The sequence below is a fragment of the Pongo abelii genome, chromosome 12 (genome assembly GCF_028885655.2).
Source record: "Pongo abelii isolate AG06213 chromosome 12, NHGRI_mPonAbe1-v2.0_pri, whole genome shotgun sequence".
NCBI lineage: Eukaryota > Metazoa > Chordata > Mammalia > Primates > Hominidae > Pongo > Pongo abelii.
Genome location: NC_071997.2, coordinates 95451860 through 95472151, shown reverse-complemented (window position 1 = coordinate 95472151; position 20292 = coordinate 95451860). Strand labels below are relative to the sequence as shown.

The 20292-nt window shown below is 37.8% G+C and overlaps 2 protein-coding genes across 7 annotated transcripts in view; one reads left to right on the top strand and one right to left on the bottom strand.

Annotated features, from left to right (window-relative positions):
• Positions 1-20005, top strand: CEBPZOS (CEBPZ opposite strand). 6 transcript variants are annotated; one of them, XR_008522450.2, is made up of 6 exons: positions 59-187; positions 3290-3405; positions 4586-4630; positions 5180-5264; positions 17030-17147; positions 19695-20005. XR_008522450.2 is itself a non-coding variant. In XM_024242021.3 (5 exons), exons 2-4 carry the CDS (start codon positions 3291-3293, stop codon positions 5260-5262), a joined length of 243 nt encoding a protein of 80 aa, XP_024097789.1. In that variant the 5' UTR covers positions 1-67; position 3290; the 3' UTR covers positions 5263-5264; positions 5401-7088. The 6 variants fall into 6 exon arrangements, 5 of the variants coding, with proteins under 5 accessions (XP_024097789.1, XP_024097788.1, XP_054404202.1 ...); XM_024242021.3 differs by lacking the exons at positions 17030-17147; positions 19695-20005 and adding an exon at positions 5401-7088 and having other exon boundaries at positions 1-67; XM_024242020.3 differs by lacking the exons at positions 17030-17147; positions 19695-20005 and adding an exon at positions 5401-7088.
• The window catches only part of CEBPZ (CCAAT enhancer binding protein zeta), a 30387-nt gene continuing 15240 nt past the window's right edge, over positions 5146-20292 (bottom strand). Inside the window, exons 7-16 of the mRNA XM_002812123.6 lie at positions 19898-20000; positions 19722-19790; positions 18493-18559; positions 17458-17555; positions 15947-16004; positions 15456-15652; positions 14613-14696; positions 6525-6583; positions 6361-6442; positions 5146-5441 (exon numbers count right to left, since the gene is read on the bottom strand). Of these exons, the coding sequence (XP_002812169.2) occupies positions 5302-5441; positions 6361-6442; positions 6525-6583; positions 14613-14696; positions 15456-15652; positions 15947-16004; positions 17458-17555; positions 18493-18559; positions 19722-19790; positions 19898-20000 (957 nt within the window). The 3' untranslated portion in view covers positions 5146-5301. The remainder of the gene's footprint in view (positions 5442-6360; positions 6443-6524; positions 6584-14612; positions 14697-15455; positions 15653-15946; positions 16005-17457; positions 17556-18492; positions 18560-19721; positions 19791-19897; positions 20001-20292) is intronic.

The following is a 20292-nucleotide window of genomic DNA, read 5'->3' as shown; positions in this document are numbered from 1 at the left end:
CGACAACGGAAGGGGTGGAGCGTCGCCAACCGTTGCGCATGCGCAGTCCCCCTTGAACGCACCTCAGGTGAGACTTCGGCGAGTGGCTTCCTATGGGTGGTCGGATTTCGGGGTCCCTAGTGCGACGAGAGTGGGGCGGGCTTCTGCGTGGGGCCTCATTACAGTTCTGGGGGCATGTGGAGGATAGGCAGGTGTCACTGCCTTAATTCACTGGAGGCGAGTATTTCCGGGTCGCTGGGCGACCGTGGTCTGGCTGCTGGGCCGTGCTCCGTGCGTGCCCGCGCGTGTCGCCTGTAGGCCCGGGCCGAGCGTTCCGCGGGCTAGGGGAGCGCTGAGGGCAGCCGAGGGCCCCAGGGAACCGGGGGAAGCGGGAGCTGGGTGGGAACCGCGGCAGGAGCCGGGGGCCGGGGGAGCGGAGGCGGCCAGCTCTCGGCCTCTGCCGAAAAGTCGTCCTCTGCACAGCTAGACTGGGAGAATCGTTGCTGCTTGAAACCGCGTAGCCTGCAGACGCTGAGCTGGGAGGCCGCCCCTCCCAGGGAAGCAGCCCCGATTCCTTGGAGCGCAGCCCGGCATAAGGGGCTTCCGACCCAGCATTGCACATTTGGCTTGAGCTTGTGTCCCCGAGTCAGCTTCTCAGCCCCGTGTGATGTTAACTGCATGACATACAGCCCTGTTCCGAATCTGTCAGAGGCGGCTTCGTGTTAAACTTCACCTAAACTTCCCGGAATGATGCCTGTCCCTGTGCTGAGAAGGCAGGCGCTGGTCTGCCGTGTCTCCCTTTCCGCAGCTAGTAAACCTCACTTATTTGTGGGTGGACAGGTGTGTCCCTGGTGGTGTGTAGCAAAGGGACTTGAAGTTTTATCAGCCTCCTGAAGCCGAGAGCCTCGGAGTGCAAAACGTATGTGTATTTTTAGAAAGGTAAATACTTTGTTGTACGGTGTTATTTGGAGGCAGCTGTGCTCACCACTATACACCAAGGCAGCCGTACAGTATCATTCGCACTTTATTTTCTTTTCTTTTAACCCTGGCCTACAGATGGACTTTATTTCTTAGCATCACCCTCTCTTAAAACAAAATTTTACTTCGATTCCTTGAATAATGGAACTGGCTGCAGGCGGTCTTTGTTCATCCCTTGAACACTAAAAATAACCCCAAGAGGCCGGGCGTGGCGGCACACGCCTGTAATACCAGCACTTTGGGAGGCCGAGGCGGGAGGATCACTTGAGGTAGGAAGTTAGCCTAGCCAACACGGTGAAACCTCGTCTCTACTAAACATATAAAAAATTAGCCAGACGTGGTGGCACACGCCTATAATACCAGCTACTGGGGAGGCTGAGGCAGGAGAATCACTTGAACCCGGGAGTCGGAGGTTGCAGTGAGCCAAGATCGCGCCACTGCACTCCTGCCTGGGAGACAGCAAGACCCAGTCTCAAAAAAATAAAAATAGGCCAGGCGCGGTGGCCCACGCCTGTAATCCTAGCACTTTGGGAGGCCGAGGCCTGCAGATTGCCTGAGCTCAGGAGTTGGAGACCACCCTGGGCAACAGGGTGAAATCCGTCTCTACTAAAATACAAAAAATTTGCTGGGCCTGGTGGCGGGATTCCCAGCTCCCAGCTACTGGGGAGGCCGAGGCAAGAGAATTGCTTGAATCCGGCAGGCGGAGGTTGCAGTGAGCCAAGATCGCGCCACTGCACTCCAGCCTGGGCGACAGAGCGAGACCGTATCTCCAAAAATAAAAAAAAAAATAAAAATAACCCCAAGAGAGGCATCTGTACTGAGCATGACTTATTTTCTGTCAGTCATGTACAGCATTGTAGTGAATGGAGCAAAACAACTGTCCCTTCCCACCACTCAACTGCCTCTTGGTTGTATATGAATTACTTTGTAAATTTCTTTGCTTCATTTCTTTTAAATAAGAATAATAAAGTTTTAATCTTTTGGTCCCCGGGGTGATCACATTATCAAAATGAGGGAATTTGGGGGGTGGTGGGGAGGGCCACCTGGTAAGATATTAGAATAATCCTACAAAAGGAAGATTATTTGATTACACCCACCGTCAGGCATTGAAAAGGGGTCGGAAGTGAATGGAGTAAAACACCTGACAGCAGTGAGCTGGGATTGAGGACAAAAGAGCACACATAGGACAATAGAAAAATCTGAAAAACAAGGGGTTCTCCTCTTCTGGACTTTGAGGTTATAAGGAGGCTGACTAAAAACTTGGGTTTACATTAATGTCTTCAGTAAGTCTTATATTCTGTTTTCTTAGCTTGTTATCTTTTACTTTAATTTGAAAAAGAATAATGACACAAACGCTTTTTCCTGATTAGCTTTTAAAGGAAGACTATCAAGATCTAACCGGTCTGTAGTTTTGCCACTTAATTGGTTCATCACCCAATCAGTTTCCACCCCCTGCCCTCATTTGTATAAAAATTACTGCGTGTCTGCGAAAGGGCAGATTACTGGCTCATGCCTGTAATCCCAGCACTTTGGGAGGCTGAGGTGGGCGGATTGCTTGAGCTCACGAGTTCGAGACCAATCTGGGCAACATGGTGAGACCCTGTGTCTACTAAAATACAAAAAATACAAAAAAATAGCCAGGCATGCCAGTGGTCCCAGCTGCTCGGGAGGCTGAGGTGGGAGGATTGTTTGAGCCCCAGTGAGCTGAGATTGTACCACTGCACTCCAAATGCCTGAACTATGGCACAGTTTATGTTGTATTAATAGTTTAGTATATGTTGTATTATTAGTATGTATCAGTATATAGGATATATATACTATCTATAATATACATATATAGTATATATAATAGTATATGTTGTATTAATAAATGAAGAACTCCAGCCCCTTAGAAAGTGTAGAACCACTTGAGAAAGATCTTACTTTTGTAGGGCACTTTACAAAGAGCTGTTTACATATTGTGTCCATTTAGATTATTTCTTAATTCCCAGTGCAGCTAAAAAATTAACTTAACCTATCTTCCCCATTCTGTTTTCCTACACAATTAAAAAATTTTAGTTCCATAAATTGTTCTTTTTACAATGCTTTCTTGCATTTTATCTCTTTCCTGTGCTTTATCCAGTTTTGTCTTTGGTTCATCATGCCCCTCAGGCATGGAGTTTGAAAACCAGGTATGTAGGATGTCTAAACCAAAAAAGTATACCATAGTATTGGTCTTACTCCCATACAGAGAAGCCATTCAAACTGTGGGAATGAATTTATTAGAGAAATCATAAGAGTAGTTTAAATATGTTCATTCAGGTTTACACATATCTGTTATTGTTAAATTTAGGATGGCCCGTACTTTGGAACCACTAGCAAAGAAGATCTTTAAAGGAGTTTTGGTAGCCGAACTTGTAGGCGTTTTTGGAGCATATTTTTTGTTTAGCAAGATGCACACAAGCCAAGGTAATCATAATTCAGAAGTTAATGCTTTCTAAAGGGGTATAGTTTTGCTAATCCATTTTATGTGTTAAATGGCAATGGCATTTTTGGAGAAATTGGTTCTTCAGATTCAAGATATTAGACATTTTTATGGGCAGAACAGGAATCAAAGTATTCATTATTGTGGACTAGATCACTCTCACTTCTCCCTTAAAAATTTTGTTTGTGGGCTAAGGAAAAAATTTCATACCTCCATGGGTTTTACTATTGGGGAGGGTAGAGCAAGTGTCCTTGGTCTGGCTTAGTTTGGGAGCACAGATGGAGGAAACTTAGCCTGCCCATTACACTTCATTGTTTGATAGACTAAGAAAGTAACTGGTATTGCTGTTTTCTGAGTAACCAGTTTTCTCAGGCTATAGTATTCTTCCTGGGCATCAACAGTGGGCAATAAAAGACTTTCACATGCTATGGCTGAAAGTGCTTTAACATTTTTCTTGGGGAAATTTTATATTAGAGCCCTCAACTTTTTAAGTTAGGAAGTGATTTTTCCCTAAAACAGGGAATAGACCTGGCGTGATAGCCATCTTTGAAACTTGCCAGTCTTCCTCAGTGTACTTTGTTGGAACTCTGTACCAAGATGCTACTGGATACTCACAAAATCCCTTTTCTTTTAAACTCTAAGGAAGGGTATTTAAAAAACATACCAACAGTATTTAAAAACAAATTAAAGCTTGGGATCAGTTTTAAAAAGTGGTCATAGCTGGGTGTGATGGCTTGCACTTGTAATTCAAGCACTTTGGGAGGCCAAGGTGGAAGGACTGCTTGAGCTCAGTCTGGACTGCACATAGCAAGACCCTGTATCTTAAGAAAAAAAAAAAATGCTGGGCATGGTGGTGTGCTCCTGTAGTCCCACCTACTCGGGAGGTTGAGGCAGGAGGCTCCCTTGAGCCCAGCCTAGGGGGGTCTAGGCAGTGGTGGACTGTGACTGTGCCACTGAACTGCAGCCTGGGCAACAGGGAGAGAGATCCTGACTCAAAAAAAACAAAAGGAGATCATTCCTGGATTATCAGAAAGACCTTAAAACAAATTTCTAATCTATATGGTTCCCATCATATGGACCCTAAAGCTAGCATTAAATTGTGGCTGTGTTAATATAATGAATTTCTGTTCATATCTAATTTCAAGACATCCTTTTTTCCATCAGATTTCAGGCAAACAATGAGCAAGAAATATCCCTTCATCTTGGAAGGTATGTTTTTCCTTAAGTAAAAATAAGTATAAAACAACTTCTTCAGGTAACCTATAAATTAAGTAGTAATTTCTTTACAAGGAATTTCTAACAATACTATTCACATCTATTTTAGTTCTTCTGAGACTAAATTCTCATCTATTCTAGTGAGAGGAGAATTAGGTAATGGGCTGGATTCTGAATTCTTCTAGTGGTTAAGAATGTAAACTGTGCAATCATTCATGTATGAGGTGATAGAATCAAACCACAGTTTAAACCTTTGGTTTTAAAAGATCAGTTTCATCTCAGGTTTGCTAACTTCTTGGAGCTGTCTCTTTCTCTGTCAAGTAGATAAAGACTGAACAAGATGACATCATGTAGTTAGACGAAATAGTGCTCATTACAATGATTAGAGACGCCAGGACTTATATGTGAAGTCTGTAATCCTACTGTCCTCTTTTTCATTTTGTTATGTAGCAATATGGAAAAAAGAAGTTGTTTTTTTCAATACATTTAATTTTAACAATGTTTCCACATGACTTTATAAATGAGAGCTATTTTTATTTATAGTTTATTACAAATCCACTGAGAAGTCTGGAATGTATGGAATCAGAGAGCTAGACCAAAAAACATGGTTGAACAGCAAAAATTAGATGTAAGTAGAATTTTAATCTATAATTTACATTAATAACTCATTTCCTTTGCTTTTTAGTTTTTTGAGTGGTTTTAATCCTCTTCTTTTTAAAATGTTTCTTTTTCTTGATGATACTTTTTGCATCTCTGTTGTGTAGCCAGTCATCACGTTCAGCCTCCCATCTAAGCTGTTTGAGACCTTTGGGAGAAGAAGAAAAGATGAGTGTACTACCACACTGTAGACTCTTGGTGGTCCCACAGAACATGCTGCTGAGTCACAGGAACTTCTAGCCTGCCTTGGCCTGCGGTTTCCCACCCACTATACAAACCCACTGCTTGTTTGTTGCTTTTCTTCTCATATTTGTTGTCAAAGATTAGTGTTTCAAAAAGAAATGACTAAGGAAGGAAAAGAAACAAATGTTCTGAAGATTTTCTCTCCCCAAGCACTTTTACTGGTGAAATAAAAACCAGTAACAATCAATATCAGAAATAGTTAAAATGTCTATAAACATGTAAAGTTACTTAGCAAACTCATGCTATATAAAAATGGCCCACTTCCCTAAAAAAAAGTAATTTTTGTAGTCTGCAAGGTTTTTTTTTTTTTTTTTTTTTTTTTTTTTCTGTAGTCTAAATACTTGTTAATCTTACATGTTCTCCTGAGAGAAGAAAAAGCCATTCCTTTCAGGTTGTAAAGTACCATGAAAAGGTCTTTCCAAAATATTCCTATCAGCCAGGCACGGTGGCTCACGCCAGTAATCTCAGCACTTTGGGAGGCCGAGGCAGGCAGGTCACTTGAGGTCAGGAGTTCGAGACCAGCCTGGCCAACATGGTGAAACCCCCTCTCTACTAAAAATACAAAAATTAACTGGGTGTGGTGGTGCATGCCTGTAATCCCAGCTACTTGGGAGGCTAAGGCAGCAGAATTGCTTGAACCTGGGAGATGGAGGTTGCAGTGAACCAAGATCATGCCACTGCATTCCAGCCTGGGCGAGGGAGTGAGACGCTGTCTCAAAAAAAATAAATAAATGAATAAATAAAATAACAAAAATTTCCTATCTTCTGAAGTTCCAAGCCAAAGCTATTTTTAAAACATCAATAAAAAAATTTGAGTTACTTACTTGCATTATCTTTGTTAGCCATGGCATTCATGCCAATGTTATCAAACTTGGATCCCATATTTTCATCCAATAGATGGCCAAACTTAAACAAAAAAGATAAATTTATTAGAAAACTAAAAATAATGTAGAATAGCTAGCTTCTTAAAACAGTACATTAGCCTTACCTCTTCAGCAGATACAAATAGGCTGGAATCATTTAAGTTTCTTTTCTTTTTTCTTGGCCCTAAAAAAAATTGTAAGTCTACATTATTCAATTATAAATCTAATGATTTTAGAAAAATGCAATGCAACATGATTTTATTTTAAAAATTATACTTGGGTAAAAACAATTGCAATAATCTTCTAGCACCATTGGGTAGCTGGCATTTAAATATAATTTAAGAGTTAGTATATAATATTTTCAAAAAGCTAACATCCTAATATAACTGTTCAGATGACAAGAGTGTCTTCTGGCTTTTCAGATTTGGCCACTGATCGAAGTTTACCCATAAGGGAAATAACATAGTATCAAGTAATAGTAAAATTATCAGTTTGACATGGATGGGTTTTGAAATACTTAAGACAAAACATAAAATTTAGTTCAGGGGTCTTTAGATTGTAAAGAAATTGACTGAAAGTATGTTTATTATGCTATTAAATGAAGTTCTGTTTATAACACCAAAAGAGGTTCTCCTTTAAAAAAAAAAAAACTTATCTGTAGTACTGAATATATAAACTTTTCCCGAAAAGTCTCTTTTCCTGAAACAATTATTCAAACTCTGCATCTTTGATATCAGTGTCTCTAGCAGTAGTAGAGCCATATTTTAAAAAGAGCTTTACTAAATACAGATGCATAACATTCAGCTGTTTTAAGTGTATTAACGCATTTTAGTAAATTTACAGACTTGTTCAACCACAACCACAGTCTGATTTTAGAACATTTCCATCAACTTCAAAAGATCCCTGGTGCCATTTGTAGTCCTCCAACCCATCTCCAATCTATCTTGTTTCTATAACTTGCCTTTTCTGGCTATTTCATATAAATGGGATCATATGACATGTGGTTTCCTATATCTGACTTTTTTCATTTAGCATAACGTTTTTGAGGCTCATCCATGTTGTAGTACTCCATGCCATGTTGTGGGCTACATAATATTCCATTGTATGGATATACCACATTTTACTTATCAGTTAATGGACATTTAGGTTGTGTCCACTTTTTAGCATTAATAGTGCTGCTATGAACAATCATGTACAAGTCTTTGTATCAGAGCCACTTTTGATAAAATAGTTTCTAAAACATTTCATTTTGATTTTTATTAAGGTGATATGTATGTTACTTAACAGCTGTATAATACACATTTGCATGCATTAGGAAGGTTTTTTTGGGTTTTATTCATCCTGTAGTGATGTATCTGTGACCTCAACGAGTAGGCACTTCTGTACTGTACTGTTTCTTAAAGTTTCTTTTATCCCGCCCCCACCCCCAACCTCAGCCTCAAGTATGTAACACCATGCCTGGCTAATTTTTGATTTTTTTTTTTGAGACAGAGTCTCGCTTTGTTGCCAGGCTGGAGTACAGGGGCGCGATCTCGGCTCACTGTAACCTCTGCCTCCTGGGTTCAAGCGATTCTCCTGCCTCAGCCTCCCAAGTAGCTGGGCCTACAAGTGCGTGCCACCACGCCAAGCTAACTTTTGTATTTTAGTAGAGATGGGGTTTCATCATGTTGGCCAGGATGGTCTTGATCTCTTGACCTTGTGATTTACCTGCCTTGGCCTCCCAAAGTGCTGGGATTACAGGCGTGAGCCACTGCGCCCAGCCATTTTGATTTTTTGTAGAGATGGGGTCTCATTGTGTTGCCCAGGCTGATTAAAGTTTCTATAAGGTATGTTTATTCTTAAGGATATCTACTCTAACACCTGTAAATGTAGGGTGATCAATTAGTAAATTAATACATCTGAATCAATTAATAAATCTGTTTAAAATTCCTTGCCTCTTTTTGTTTCAATCAATTCTGTTGGGTATTCTTTAATCTGCATCCAAAACTATTATCAATTGAGATTTGAAATCCTTTCAGGCTAATGTCTTCTGAAACAGTACTTTACTATTTGAAACAAGCTGAGAGCGCATCTTTTTTAACATTAAAAAAAAATTTTCTTCTCCTCAAATTCCTTTTACCAGCATCGTTTAATAAAAGGCTCAGTAGAACTTGAAGTAAAGCAACACTTTTCTGTGGGATGGTCTTGAGAAAAACTGCCTATATCTCATCTTATGCTAATATTAAAACATGATCTTGGATACTCAAGGGAAGACAAAATCTGGAAGATAACATGTTATAATTTAAATATGTATCAGTTAAATCATCTAGTTATTAGGGGGACTATGAAATTGACAGCAGTGTTTGAAAGAGCTGATAAAATTTTGTAGGCATGAGGCTCTGAAAGACTACTACCAATATGTAAATGAAACTTTTTGTCAGGCCTCTGAGCCCAAGCTAAGCCATCATATCCCGTGACTTGCACGTACACATCCAGATGGCCGGTTCCTGCCTTAACTGATGACATTCCACCACAAAAGAAGTGAAAATGGCCTGTTCCTGCCTTAACTGATGACATTATCTTGTGAAATTCCTTCTCCTGGCTCATCCTGGCTCAAAAGCTCCCCTATGAGCACCTTGTGACCCCCACTCCTGCCAGGCACAGAACAACCCCCTTTGACTGTAATTTTCCTTTACCTACCCAAATCCTATAAAATGGCCCCACCCCTATCTCCCTTCGCTGACTCTCTTTTTGGACCCAGCCCGCCTGCACCCAGGTGAAATAAACAGCCTTGTTGTTCACACAAAGCCTGTTTGGTGGTCTCTTCATACGGACGTGCATGAAACTTTTTAAAACATTATTATTATTTAACTGCAGATCTATTTTTAGTCATCAGTATTTAGCAGTAAGCAGAAGCCAGAGAGGCACTGGAGGCAAAGTATGTACAGTGCTTTCTACATTTTTATCAAAAATCTTAAGACGCTGTCATCTGATACAGCACTTTTTTCTTTTATTAGCACCTTGTGTTACCCTATGAAGCAGAATCTTGTAAGATAATACTTTTAAAAATGTTAAAAAACAATTAGCAGAAAGAAGAGTTTGTATCATAATAAAGGAGCATGGATTATTGCAAGGGTCAAATGGCAAATAATGGTTGAGAAAATAAAAAGATAACAGGTGTCTGAAAAATCCAAGGCTTTTATAATTGAATGGTTTAAAAATGAATGAGCAGAGATTAGCATGTGAATCTCTGGACTAGGTAAGGAATATCTGCATTCAAATGTGAGTGGGCACCATCCAATCTGCTGGGGCCCTGGAGAGAACAAAACAGAAGAGGTAAACATGTTGATCTGCTGTGCTGAGGAGGAAAATGGCAGATAAGGGGACAGGACTAACGTGAAGCTCCCACATGGATGGACAGAACAGCGTGTGGCGACGTGTTTAGTCTCCTTAAAAGGTATCCAACAAAACTAAGCTTCATAAATGAAGGAGAGATATCTATGCTGAGAATTCGCCACTACCAAGCCAGCACTATAAGAAATGCTGAAAGGAGTTCTGAATCTTTGTTTTTTGTTTCTTTTTTTGAGATGGAATCTTGCTCTGTCGCCCAGGCTGGAATGCAGTGGTGCGATCTTGGCTCACTGCGACCTCTGCCTAATGGGTTCAAGTGATTTTTGTACCTCAGCCTCCTGAGTAGCTGGGATTATAGGGGCTTACCAACATGTCCGGCTAATTTTTTAATTTTTTTGTAGAGATGGGGTTTTGCCATGTTGGCCAGGCTGGTCTTGAACTCCTGACTTCAGGTGATGCCCTCCTGGGCCTCCCAAAGTGCTGGGATTATAGGCGTGAGCCACTACACTCAGCCTAGGAATTCTAAATCTTGAAACAAAACCTTGAACTACACCAAAATAGAGCCTTCTTAAAACCCAAATCTCACAGGGCCTATAAAATAACACAATGAAAAAACAACAAAATCAAAGTATTCAAGCAACAACTAGCATGACGAATAGAACAGTACCTCACATCTCAAATACTAACGTTGGATGTAAATGGCCTAAATGCTCCTCTTAAAAGATACAGAATGTCAGATTGGACCACCAACCAAGAATCTGCTGTGTTCAGGAGACTCACCTAACACATAAGGACTCACATAAACTTAAGGTAAAGGGGTGGGAAAAGATATTCCATGCAAATGGAAACCAAAAGCAAGCAGGAGTAGCTATTCTTCTATCAGACAAAACAGACTTTAAAGCAACAACAGTTAAAAAAAGACAAAGAGGGACATTACATACTAGTAAAACGATTAGTCCAACAAGAAATGTCATAATCCAAAATATATATATGCACCTACCACCAGAGCTCCCAAATTTACAAAACTATTACTAGACCTAAGAAATTAGATAGATGGCAACACAATAATAGTGGGTGACTTCAATACTCCACTGACAGCCCTAGACAGGTCATCAAGACAGAAAGTCAACAAAGAAACAAGGGACTTAAACTATACCCTAGAACAAATGGACTTAACAGATACCTATGGAACATTCTACCCAAAAACTGCAGAATATACATTATTTTCTTCAGCACACGGAGCATTCTCAAGGACAGACCATATGGTAGGCCACAAAACAAGTCTCAATAAACTTAAGAAAACTGAAATTGTATCAAGTACCCTCTCACACCACAGTGGAATACAATTGGAAATTAACTCCAAAAGGAACCCTCAAAACTATATACAAATACATGGAAATTTAATAATCTGCTCTTGAATGATCTTTGTGTCAACAATGAAATCAAGATGGAAATTAAAATATTTTTTTGAACTGAACAATAGTGACACAACCCATCAAAACCTCTGGGATACAGCAAAAGTGGCACTACATTTAGTAAGTTCACAGCATTAAATGTCTACATCAAAAAGTCTGAAAGAGCATAAACAGACTTATAAGCTCATGTCTCAAGGAACTAGAGAAACAAGAACAAATCAAACTCAAACCCAGCAGAAGAAAATAAATAACAAAGATGAGAGCAGAACTAAATAAAACTGAAGCAAACACTACAAAAGATAAATGAAACAAAAAGCTGGTTCTGTGGAAAAATAAAGAAAATTGGTAGACCATTAGCAAGATTAACCAAAAAAGAGAGAAGATCCGAATAAGCTCAATTAGAGACGAAATGGGAGATACTACAACCGATACCACAGAAATACAAAAGATCATTCAAGGCTACTATGAACACCTTTATGCACACAAACTAGAAACCCCAGAGAAAAATAAATTCCTGGAAATATACAATCCTTCTAGATTAAACCAGAAAGAAATAGAAACTCTGAACGGACCAATAACAAGTAGCACAACTGAAACAGTAATAAAAAAAATTGCCAACAAAACAAAGTCCAGGACCACATGGATTCACAGCTGAATTCTATCAGACATTCAAAGAACTGGTACCAATCCTACTGAAACTATTCCAAAAGACAGGGAAAGAGGGAATCCTCCCTAAATCATTCAATGAAGCCAATATCACCCTAATTCCAAAATCAGGAAATGACATAACAAAAGAAAACTACAGACCAATATTCCTGATGAACACAGATGCAAAAACCCTCAACAAAATACTAGCTAACCGACTCCAACAGCATATCAAAAAGATAATACACCATGATCAAGTGGGTTTCTTGCCAGGGATATAGGGCTGGTTTAACATATGCAAGTCAATAAATATGATACACCACATAAACAATTAAAAACAACAATCATATGATCATCTCAATAGATGCAGAAAAAGCATTTGACAAAATCAAGCATCCTTTATGATTAAAACCCTCAGCAAAATTGGCATAGAAGGGACGTACCTTAAAAGTAATGAAAGCCATCTATGATAAACCCATAGCCAACATTATACTGAACAGGGAAAAGTTGAAAGCATTCCCCCTGAGAACTGGAACAAGACAAGGATGCCCACTTTCACCACTTCTATTCAACATAGTACTGGAAATCCTAGCCAGTGCAACTGGACAAGAGAAAGAAATAAAGGGCATTCATTATCAGTAAAGAGGAAGTCAAACTGTCACTATTCACCGATGATATGATAGTATACCTAGAAAACCCTAAAGACCCATCCAAAAAGATCCTAGATCTGATAAATAAATTCAGCAAAGTTTCAGGATACAAAATCAATGTACGCAAACCAGTAGCACTGCTATACACCAACAGCAACCAAGCTCAGAATCAAATCAATTACTCAACCCCCCTTACAACACCTGCCAAAAAAAAAAAAAATAATAATAACGATAATAATAATACTTAGGAATATACCTAATCAAGGAGGTGAAAGATCTCTAAAAGGAAAACTACAAAACACTGCTGAAAGAAACCACAGACACACACAAATGGAAACACATCCCATGTTCATGGATGGGTAGAATCAATATTGTGAAAATGACCATACTGCCAAAAGCAATCTATAAATTTAATGTAATTCCCATCAAAATGCCATCATCTTTCTTCATAGAACTAGGAAAAAACAATCCTGAAATTCATATGGAACAAAATAAAAGCCTGCATAGCCAAGCAAGACTAAACAAAAAGAACAAATCTGGAGGCATCTTATTACCCGACTTCAAACTACACTACTAGGCTATTGTTACCAAAATAGCATGGTACTTGTACAAAAACAGGCACGTAGACCAATGGAACAGAATAGAGAACCCAGAAATAAAGCCAAATACTTAAAACCATCTGATCTTCGACAAAGTAAACAAAAACAAAGTGGGGAAAGGACACCCTATTGAACCAATGGTGCTGGGATAACTGGCAAGCCACATGTAGGAGAATTAAACTGGATCCTCATTTCTCACCTTAGCAGAAAACTCAAGATGGATGGAAGACTTAAAGCTAAGACCTGAAACTATAAAAATTCTAGAAGATAACATTGGAAAAACTCTTCTGGACATTGGCTTAAGCAGAGTTCATGACCAAGAACCTAAATGCAAATGCAACAAAAACAAATAGATGGGACTTAATTAAGCTAAAAAGCTTCTGCATAGCAAAATAATCAGCAGAGTAAACAGACAATCCACAGAGTGGGAGAAAATCTTCGTAAACTATGCATCCGAGAAAGGACTAATGTCCAGAATCTATAAGGAACTCAAAAAGTCAGCAAGAAAAAAACAATCCCATCAAAAAGTGGGCTAAGGATATGAACAGACAATTCTCAAAAGATATACAAATGGTCAAGAAACATATGAAGAAATGCTCAACATCCCTAATTATCAGGGAAATGCAAATCAAAGCCACAGTGCAATACCACCTTACTCCTGCAATAATGGCCGTAATTTAAAAATAAAAAACATTTCAGATGTTGGCGTGGATGTGGTAATAAGGGAACACTTCTACACTGCTGGTGGGAATGTAAACTAGTACAACCACTATGGTAAACAGTATGGAGAGTCCTTAAAGAACTGAAAGTAGAACTATCATTTGATCTAGCAATCCCACCACTGGGTACTACCCAGAGGAAAATAAGTCATTATATAAAAAAGACACTTAAACACACACATTTATAGTAGCACAATCTGCAATTGCAAAAATATGGAACCAACCTAAATGCCCATCAACTAATGAGTGGATAAAGAAAATGTGGTGTACATATACCACGGAATGCTACTCATCCATGAAAAGGAGAGAAATAATGGCATTCACAGCAACCTGAATAGAGCTGGAGACCATTATTCTAAGCGAAGTAATTCAGGAATGGAAAACCAAACATTCTATGTTTTCAGTTATAAATGGGAGCTAAGCAATGAGGATGCAAAGGCTTAAGAATGATATAATGGACTCTGGGGACTTGGTGGGAAGAGTGGGAGGCAGTGGGGGATAAGAGTACACAATGGGTGCAGTGTACTGCTTGAGTGATGGGTGCACCAAAATCTCAGAAATCACTACTAAAGAACTTACCCATGTAACCAAATACCCTACCTGTTCCCCAAAAACAACTGAAATAGTGATAACAAATTTTAAAAAAGTGAATGAAAAGATGATTTAGAGATATTTGAATGCGAGAAACAATTCAAAATGTGGAAAATAATTTCCACTTAACATCTTTCTTAAAAAGAACCCCCCGCCAACCCCTGAATTTTATTAACCAAATTTAGGAGAGTTCATTTCCCAAAACGATAATGACACCTTTCACATGGACACTGCTTTTAAAAGATATTAAATGCATTTTCTTACCTTGAAATGAGCCAGCAAAGTCAAAATCATCTGTACCTTTTCTCTTGCTTCTCTTAGTACTGACTTTGGAGTGGACTTCAAGTTCTGTTACATGAAAAAATTTGCTATTAAGCAATTTAAAAACAATAGGACTGGAAAATATTACTCCAAGATATGCTAAAATCTTTATTCTGATGGTAAGGCACTATACTGCTATTCCATGTGGGTTTTGTAATTCCACTAGCATAGGCTTGAGGACAGACTGAGATCAAGACTCTAAGAATTGGCACAGTTCTAATATTTTGTGCAAGTATAAAATTTTCTAAATAGCTTCATTAATAAGACCAAATAATATAAAACCCCTTAAAACAAGAAATTTCTGCTGTGGTTCAGAATAAGTAGAAGAATGTTGGGCAGACATGTGCATGCTGGAGGTATGTGAAAGGACAGAAAGGTCAGACAACAGTCTAGAGACAATTCTGGGTGTTCCTTGCTAATTTACAACAAGATAAAATATTCACCTTCATCTATGCTGGGCTATGATGAATACTGATTAACTTTTATAAACTGTTAATTACTATTAAAAAATGGCAGCATTTCAGCTCAACATGTATTGTACAGAGAAGCTAGCTGCTGGTTAAAGTAAAAGTCCAAAGCTCAAAAAGCTGCTTAAAAGAAAACACACATAACACACAATAAAAACCCTTCAGCTCCAAAGGAGAACGAAAAGGTCCTTTTAAGTTTCTGGCTGACATGAGTATTAATTTGAATACAGGGCTATATTAAAAACCTTTAGCAGAAAAACAAACAAGGCTAAGCAAGTGAGGAAGATACAGTTTATGTCTTATTTTAAAAAGTGCTTACCTGGAACGCTCTCACTTTCATCATCTGACACATCCATGAATGTTCCTCCATCTTCATCAACTTCAGCAAATTCTTCATCACCCATACTTCCTAAAGAAACTTCATCGTCATCCAGATTACCAAGTTCATCATCACTACCTTCTGAATCTTCATCTAATGTGTTATCCTTAGCTCCTTTTGTTCTCTTTTTCACGTTTCTGGAAAAAAACACAACTTGTAATACAAGAGGAGGCAGTATTTTCTAAAGTAGTGTTTTGTTGACTACTAAGGCAGTAGCTATTAAACGACTTAGAAGGAGAAAGCTTTGCAGACTGCTCAGAGTAAATAATAACGTGCTTTATAAAGGTCAAAGATGAAAGTACTGTATCCACTTCCCAAACTTACTTGAATACATTTCCCCTTTATCATATAGTTCTGTGGTCTACTGTTCTGAGGGACAACAATTTGGGAAATGCTAGAAAAATAGGAAGGAGAAGATAGAAGTATGTTACCCAGCAAAATCCATATCATCCTTTCCAGAGCTGAAACAGTTATCATCTTCAAATGTGTCTGCCAGAGAATACAGAAATTGTGAGATACAACAAAGAATGACAAGCTTGACATACATCTTGTATCTGAATCAATTATTCTAACAGTCATGATTTTGCTGTTTATGACAAGTGAACACCAAAACAATATAACTGTTGCTAGTGTGTCTTAATAATGTATACAAACCTGTGAAATACTGATCTTAGTTAAATCCCAAAACTAAAGAAGGATCCAGTTAATTTCGGCTCTTTCTACAGTTCTTTTATGGAATGAGGATAAATATCAAATAAAATGATATTTAGCAATTGTAGTCCTTTGTACTCTATTAGAACTACTTAAGTGCTCATTTTTAATAGGTGTGATACAATATGTAACATCTCATGCTTGTAATTCCAGCACTTTGGGAGGCCGAGGTGGAGTGATCATCAGCCTGGGCAACACGGCAAGACCCTATCTCTATTAAAAAAAAAAAGACAAAAAAAAAAACCCAAAAACAAACGAGCTGGGCATCATGGCAGGTACCTGTAGTCCCAGCTACCCATGGGGCTGAGGCAGGAAAATCGCCTGAGCCCAGAAGGTCTAGGCTGCAGGGCTGCAGTGAGTTGTGATTGTGCCACTGCACTCCAGCCTGGGAGACAGAGAGAGCCTGTCTCAAAACAAACAAACAAAAACCCCAAAAAACAACAACAAAAAAATATGTAACGTGTAATCAGCGTAAGTCTTTCCAATTTACCATGTTTTTTGTTTAAGTCTATTAAGTTTCAGTCAAAATTTCTGTAGCTCTGTGGATTAAAGATAAAAAAGATCAAACAGTAGGCTATTGCTATCAATTAGTACTGATATACTATAATAGATTATGAATAGTAAAAAGGATTTCTATTTCACATGAGATTTGGCTGTAACAATTGAATAGACTTAAGCAAATATAAATGTTTTCTTATATGGACTATCCAAAGCACAAATCATGTATTTTTCTGGTGCAAATGTGGGTGAATTACCATATATCATAAAAATATTTCTTTCTTTTGTTTTTTTTTTTGAGACAGGGTTTCACTCTGTCACCCAGGCTAGAGTGCAGTGGTGTTATCTTGGCTCACGGCAACCTCTGACTCCTGGATTCAAGCGATTCTCGTGCCTCTGCTTCTCGAGTAGCTGGGACTACAGGTGCGTGCCACGATGCCCAGCTCATTTTTTGGGGTTTTTAGTAAAGACAGGGTTTTCACCATACTGGCCAGGCTGGTCTCGAACTCCTGACCTCAAACAATCTTCCTGCCTCAGCCTGCCAAAGTGCTGGGATTACAGGTGTGAGCCACAGCGCCTGGCCCCAAATATTTCTTAATCTTCCACTGTGATTTGCATGATATTCTTAGCTAAATGATTTTTTAAAACTAAGGCCACTTCTCCCACTAATGTTCCATGGTCTATTAACACATAGTAGTAGATTATTTTACAAAGAGTCAACAAAACAAATTACCAATCAGCTCTTCAAATTCTTCATCATCCACGTCTTCTATACTTTCTTCATCTGCATCCCGTTTTTGTTTCTCTTTAACAGCAACTTTTTTATAATACCTATAATATTCATGTTATATATGACAATTTTATTAAAGGTCTAATCTTACTATAATCAAAGCACCTATGACCAGTGGCAAACCACAACTGTAAAATCTTAAATATACTCAATTGGAAATAAATGACTGAAATTTGTATCTAATATACAAAAAATAGTTTAACTCAATAAAAAGTAGCTGGAATCTTTTAAGTGTAATACATTTCAAAGATAATATTTTATCGGCCCTATTCTTATATTAGAATACAGCAAAACTTAGCCATTTACAGATGTAATCAAACCCTCAAAATTATTCATTCTAAATGATTTTAAAAAACAAGCCAAATCAAACCTAATTAACCAGTCAACCAAATGAGATAAGAGGTACTTTACTACCATAAGGCATTAGGTTATGATACTAGTTGGTTTAGGACTTATTTCTATAGCAGTGCACTGAATTTTTCTGAATCCATTCTAAGGGCCATGGTCTGGATAAATTACCCATGCGTTATCACTATATTAAACTTAAAGTATTTAATATAATATAAATCTATATTAAAGGTAGATTTTAAGCCTATAAAGAAAACTATTATAAAAGGAAATTAAAGGCTAAATTCAAAAAAGTCAGAAGCATAAAACAAAATTTATATGCTAAATTAACAAAACTCCCAAATTTACTTTAGTTTTACTAAGATATATTAAGATTAGCAAAATGACTGATTTGTAAATTTTCTTAACAAACATAGACATATCCTTTGATCTTTTCAAAATATGCTGATTAGATTTCATAAAATGAAGCATTTAACACTAAGGCCACTTCTCCCACTAATGTTCCATGGTCTATTAACACATAGTAGTAGATTATTGAAGCAGATTATTTCATAAAATGAAGCATTTTATGAAATCTAAAAATTTAAATTTTAGCAGTTTCCCCAAATGAAACTATATTATGTATAGTACCTGTGGAAAAACACTTCATCCACTGGTATTTGGCTTTCTTCTTTTGCAAGGAACTCCTTACTGTTCACTACAAAAATAAATTTAAACATTTTAACTTAATATAGCAATCCCCTTTATGTTACTCAAGCTCTTAAGACAAAATACAGCATAATCTGTAATTCTAAAAATCTCAGAATTGTGAGGAAGGTAGACAGAAGGGACCCTGGAGTGCAAGGGACAATCTCTGAAAAAGTCTGTGTGAAGACCCAACATTTGAAACTTCACTGGCTACAGCATAAAGTAGGCAGTACATAGCTGTCAGTGCAGTTACAGTGAAACAACAGGGTTCTCTTACTGTTCTTCAATTGCATCCAGGACCCAACTTTCAAGAGAAATAAAAAATTCAAAGAGTTATTTTAATAAATAATCACTTTAAACTTGTCATTTTCAGCTCAAAAAATGACAAGCTTGCCATTAATGCTTGCCATTCTGGGAATAAACTGGAAGTAAACAGAGTTTTCCTTTATACTGAGGAAAACTAAGAAATAAGGAACTACAAGAAATCAGTTTTACCTCTTCAGAATAAAAACTGCTGACTCATCCTGAGTAAAAGGAGATTTGGCTTTTAATTCTAACTTACTGTGGGTAAATCCTTTTATGTCTCTGGACCTCTGTGAAGTAAGTCACTGGAAATTAAATGATCTATAAGGTCTAATTTAATCCTAGTCTCTGAACAAAAGGGAGATGAGATCTGGTATGCAAAGAAATGTCTGCTTTGAATACAACAACAGACTCAGATCCAGAAGATGGCTAGCAAATATAGAAGTAGGTTATTAAGATTAAAATGATGCTCTGTGACAAAACCAGCTGTGGGTTTTTGTGCTGCTAATATTAGAGAGCTTTAAGGTGGTCTGAATTGTAAGCAATAATAATTATATACATAGGGGTTGTTGATGAAGCTATGGATGATAAAATGGTGATAACTGTCAAAGCTGGGTGATGGTAATGGGGGGGGTTCATCATACTATTTTATTTTGGATATGTTTCAAATTTGCTGTAATAAAGTTAAAAAAAAAAAAGGCCCAGTCAGATACAGTAGATTTAAGAATACCTATTCTTGGAAAAAAAGATGGATAATGTCTTTGATGCTCAGGTTTTATTCTGATAAATTAGAACAAAGAATAATATAATTTACGCATCTTTGTCTTATATTGTCTTTTCAGTTTCAACTGTCTAAGCTTTATACTTACCAGGAAGATGACGAATATCCTTAATAAAATGTTTTCTTTTTGGCTGCATCACAACACTATCTGTGTTTTCTGAAATGTAAAATTATGACAGTATAATGCAAAACCTAGTTATAAGCTCATATTGTTTATTATGTATTAAAAATGAAAGCCAAATAATTCACTAAATAGAAGCATACCTTTGCCTTTATGGGGCTTTGGATTTCGGTATACAAATCGATCCAAAAATCTCATTAGAGTGAAATCCTGCAGTGGGTCCCCTGAATACTGAATATAGTTTCCCTGAAAAGTGGAGGGGGGATTTAAAAACTTAATTCAAATTATATCTATGCATCCAGGTAAGAAAAAAGAAGAAAAAGATAATTTCTATTACACTGTATTGAAGATACAAATATGCAATAAATGACTCTTCAAATATCTCTCATGCACATTATACTTAAAAAATTAAACACAGAGATACATATACACACATATTCTAGGATGTAATGTTGATTTGATGGATAGACTAATATTAATAATGTAGGCCATCTAACCATTAATCAGGAACCAAACCCTGAAGTGGCAAACACAGCAA

Bases quoted from the DNA above. Each gene is read 5' to 3' on its own strand.
- CEBPZOS (XM_054548227.2), top strand. From the start codon at position 93: ATGGGTGGTCGGATTTCGGGGTCCCTAGTGCGACGAGAGTGGGGCGGG. The intron at 3,406-4,585 runs GTAATCATAATT...TTTTTCCATCAG, and splicing joins CAAGATGCACACAAGCCAAG to ATTTCAGGCAAACAATGAGC. The intron at 4,631-5,179 runs GTATGTTTTTCC...TTTTATTTATAG, and splicing joins ATATCCCTTCATCTTGGAAG to TTTATTACAAATCCACTGAG.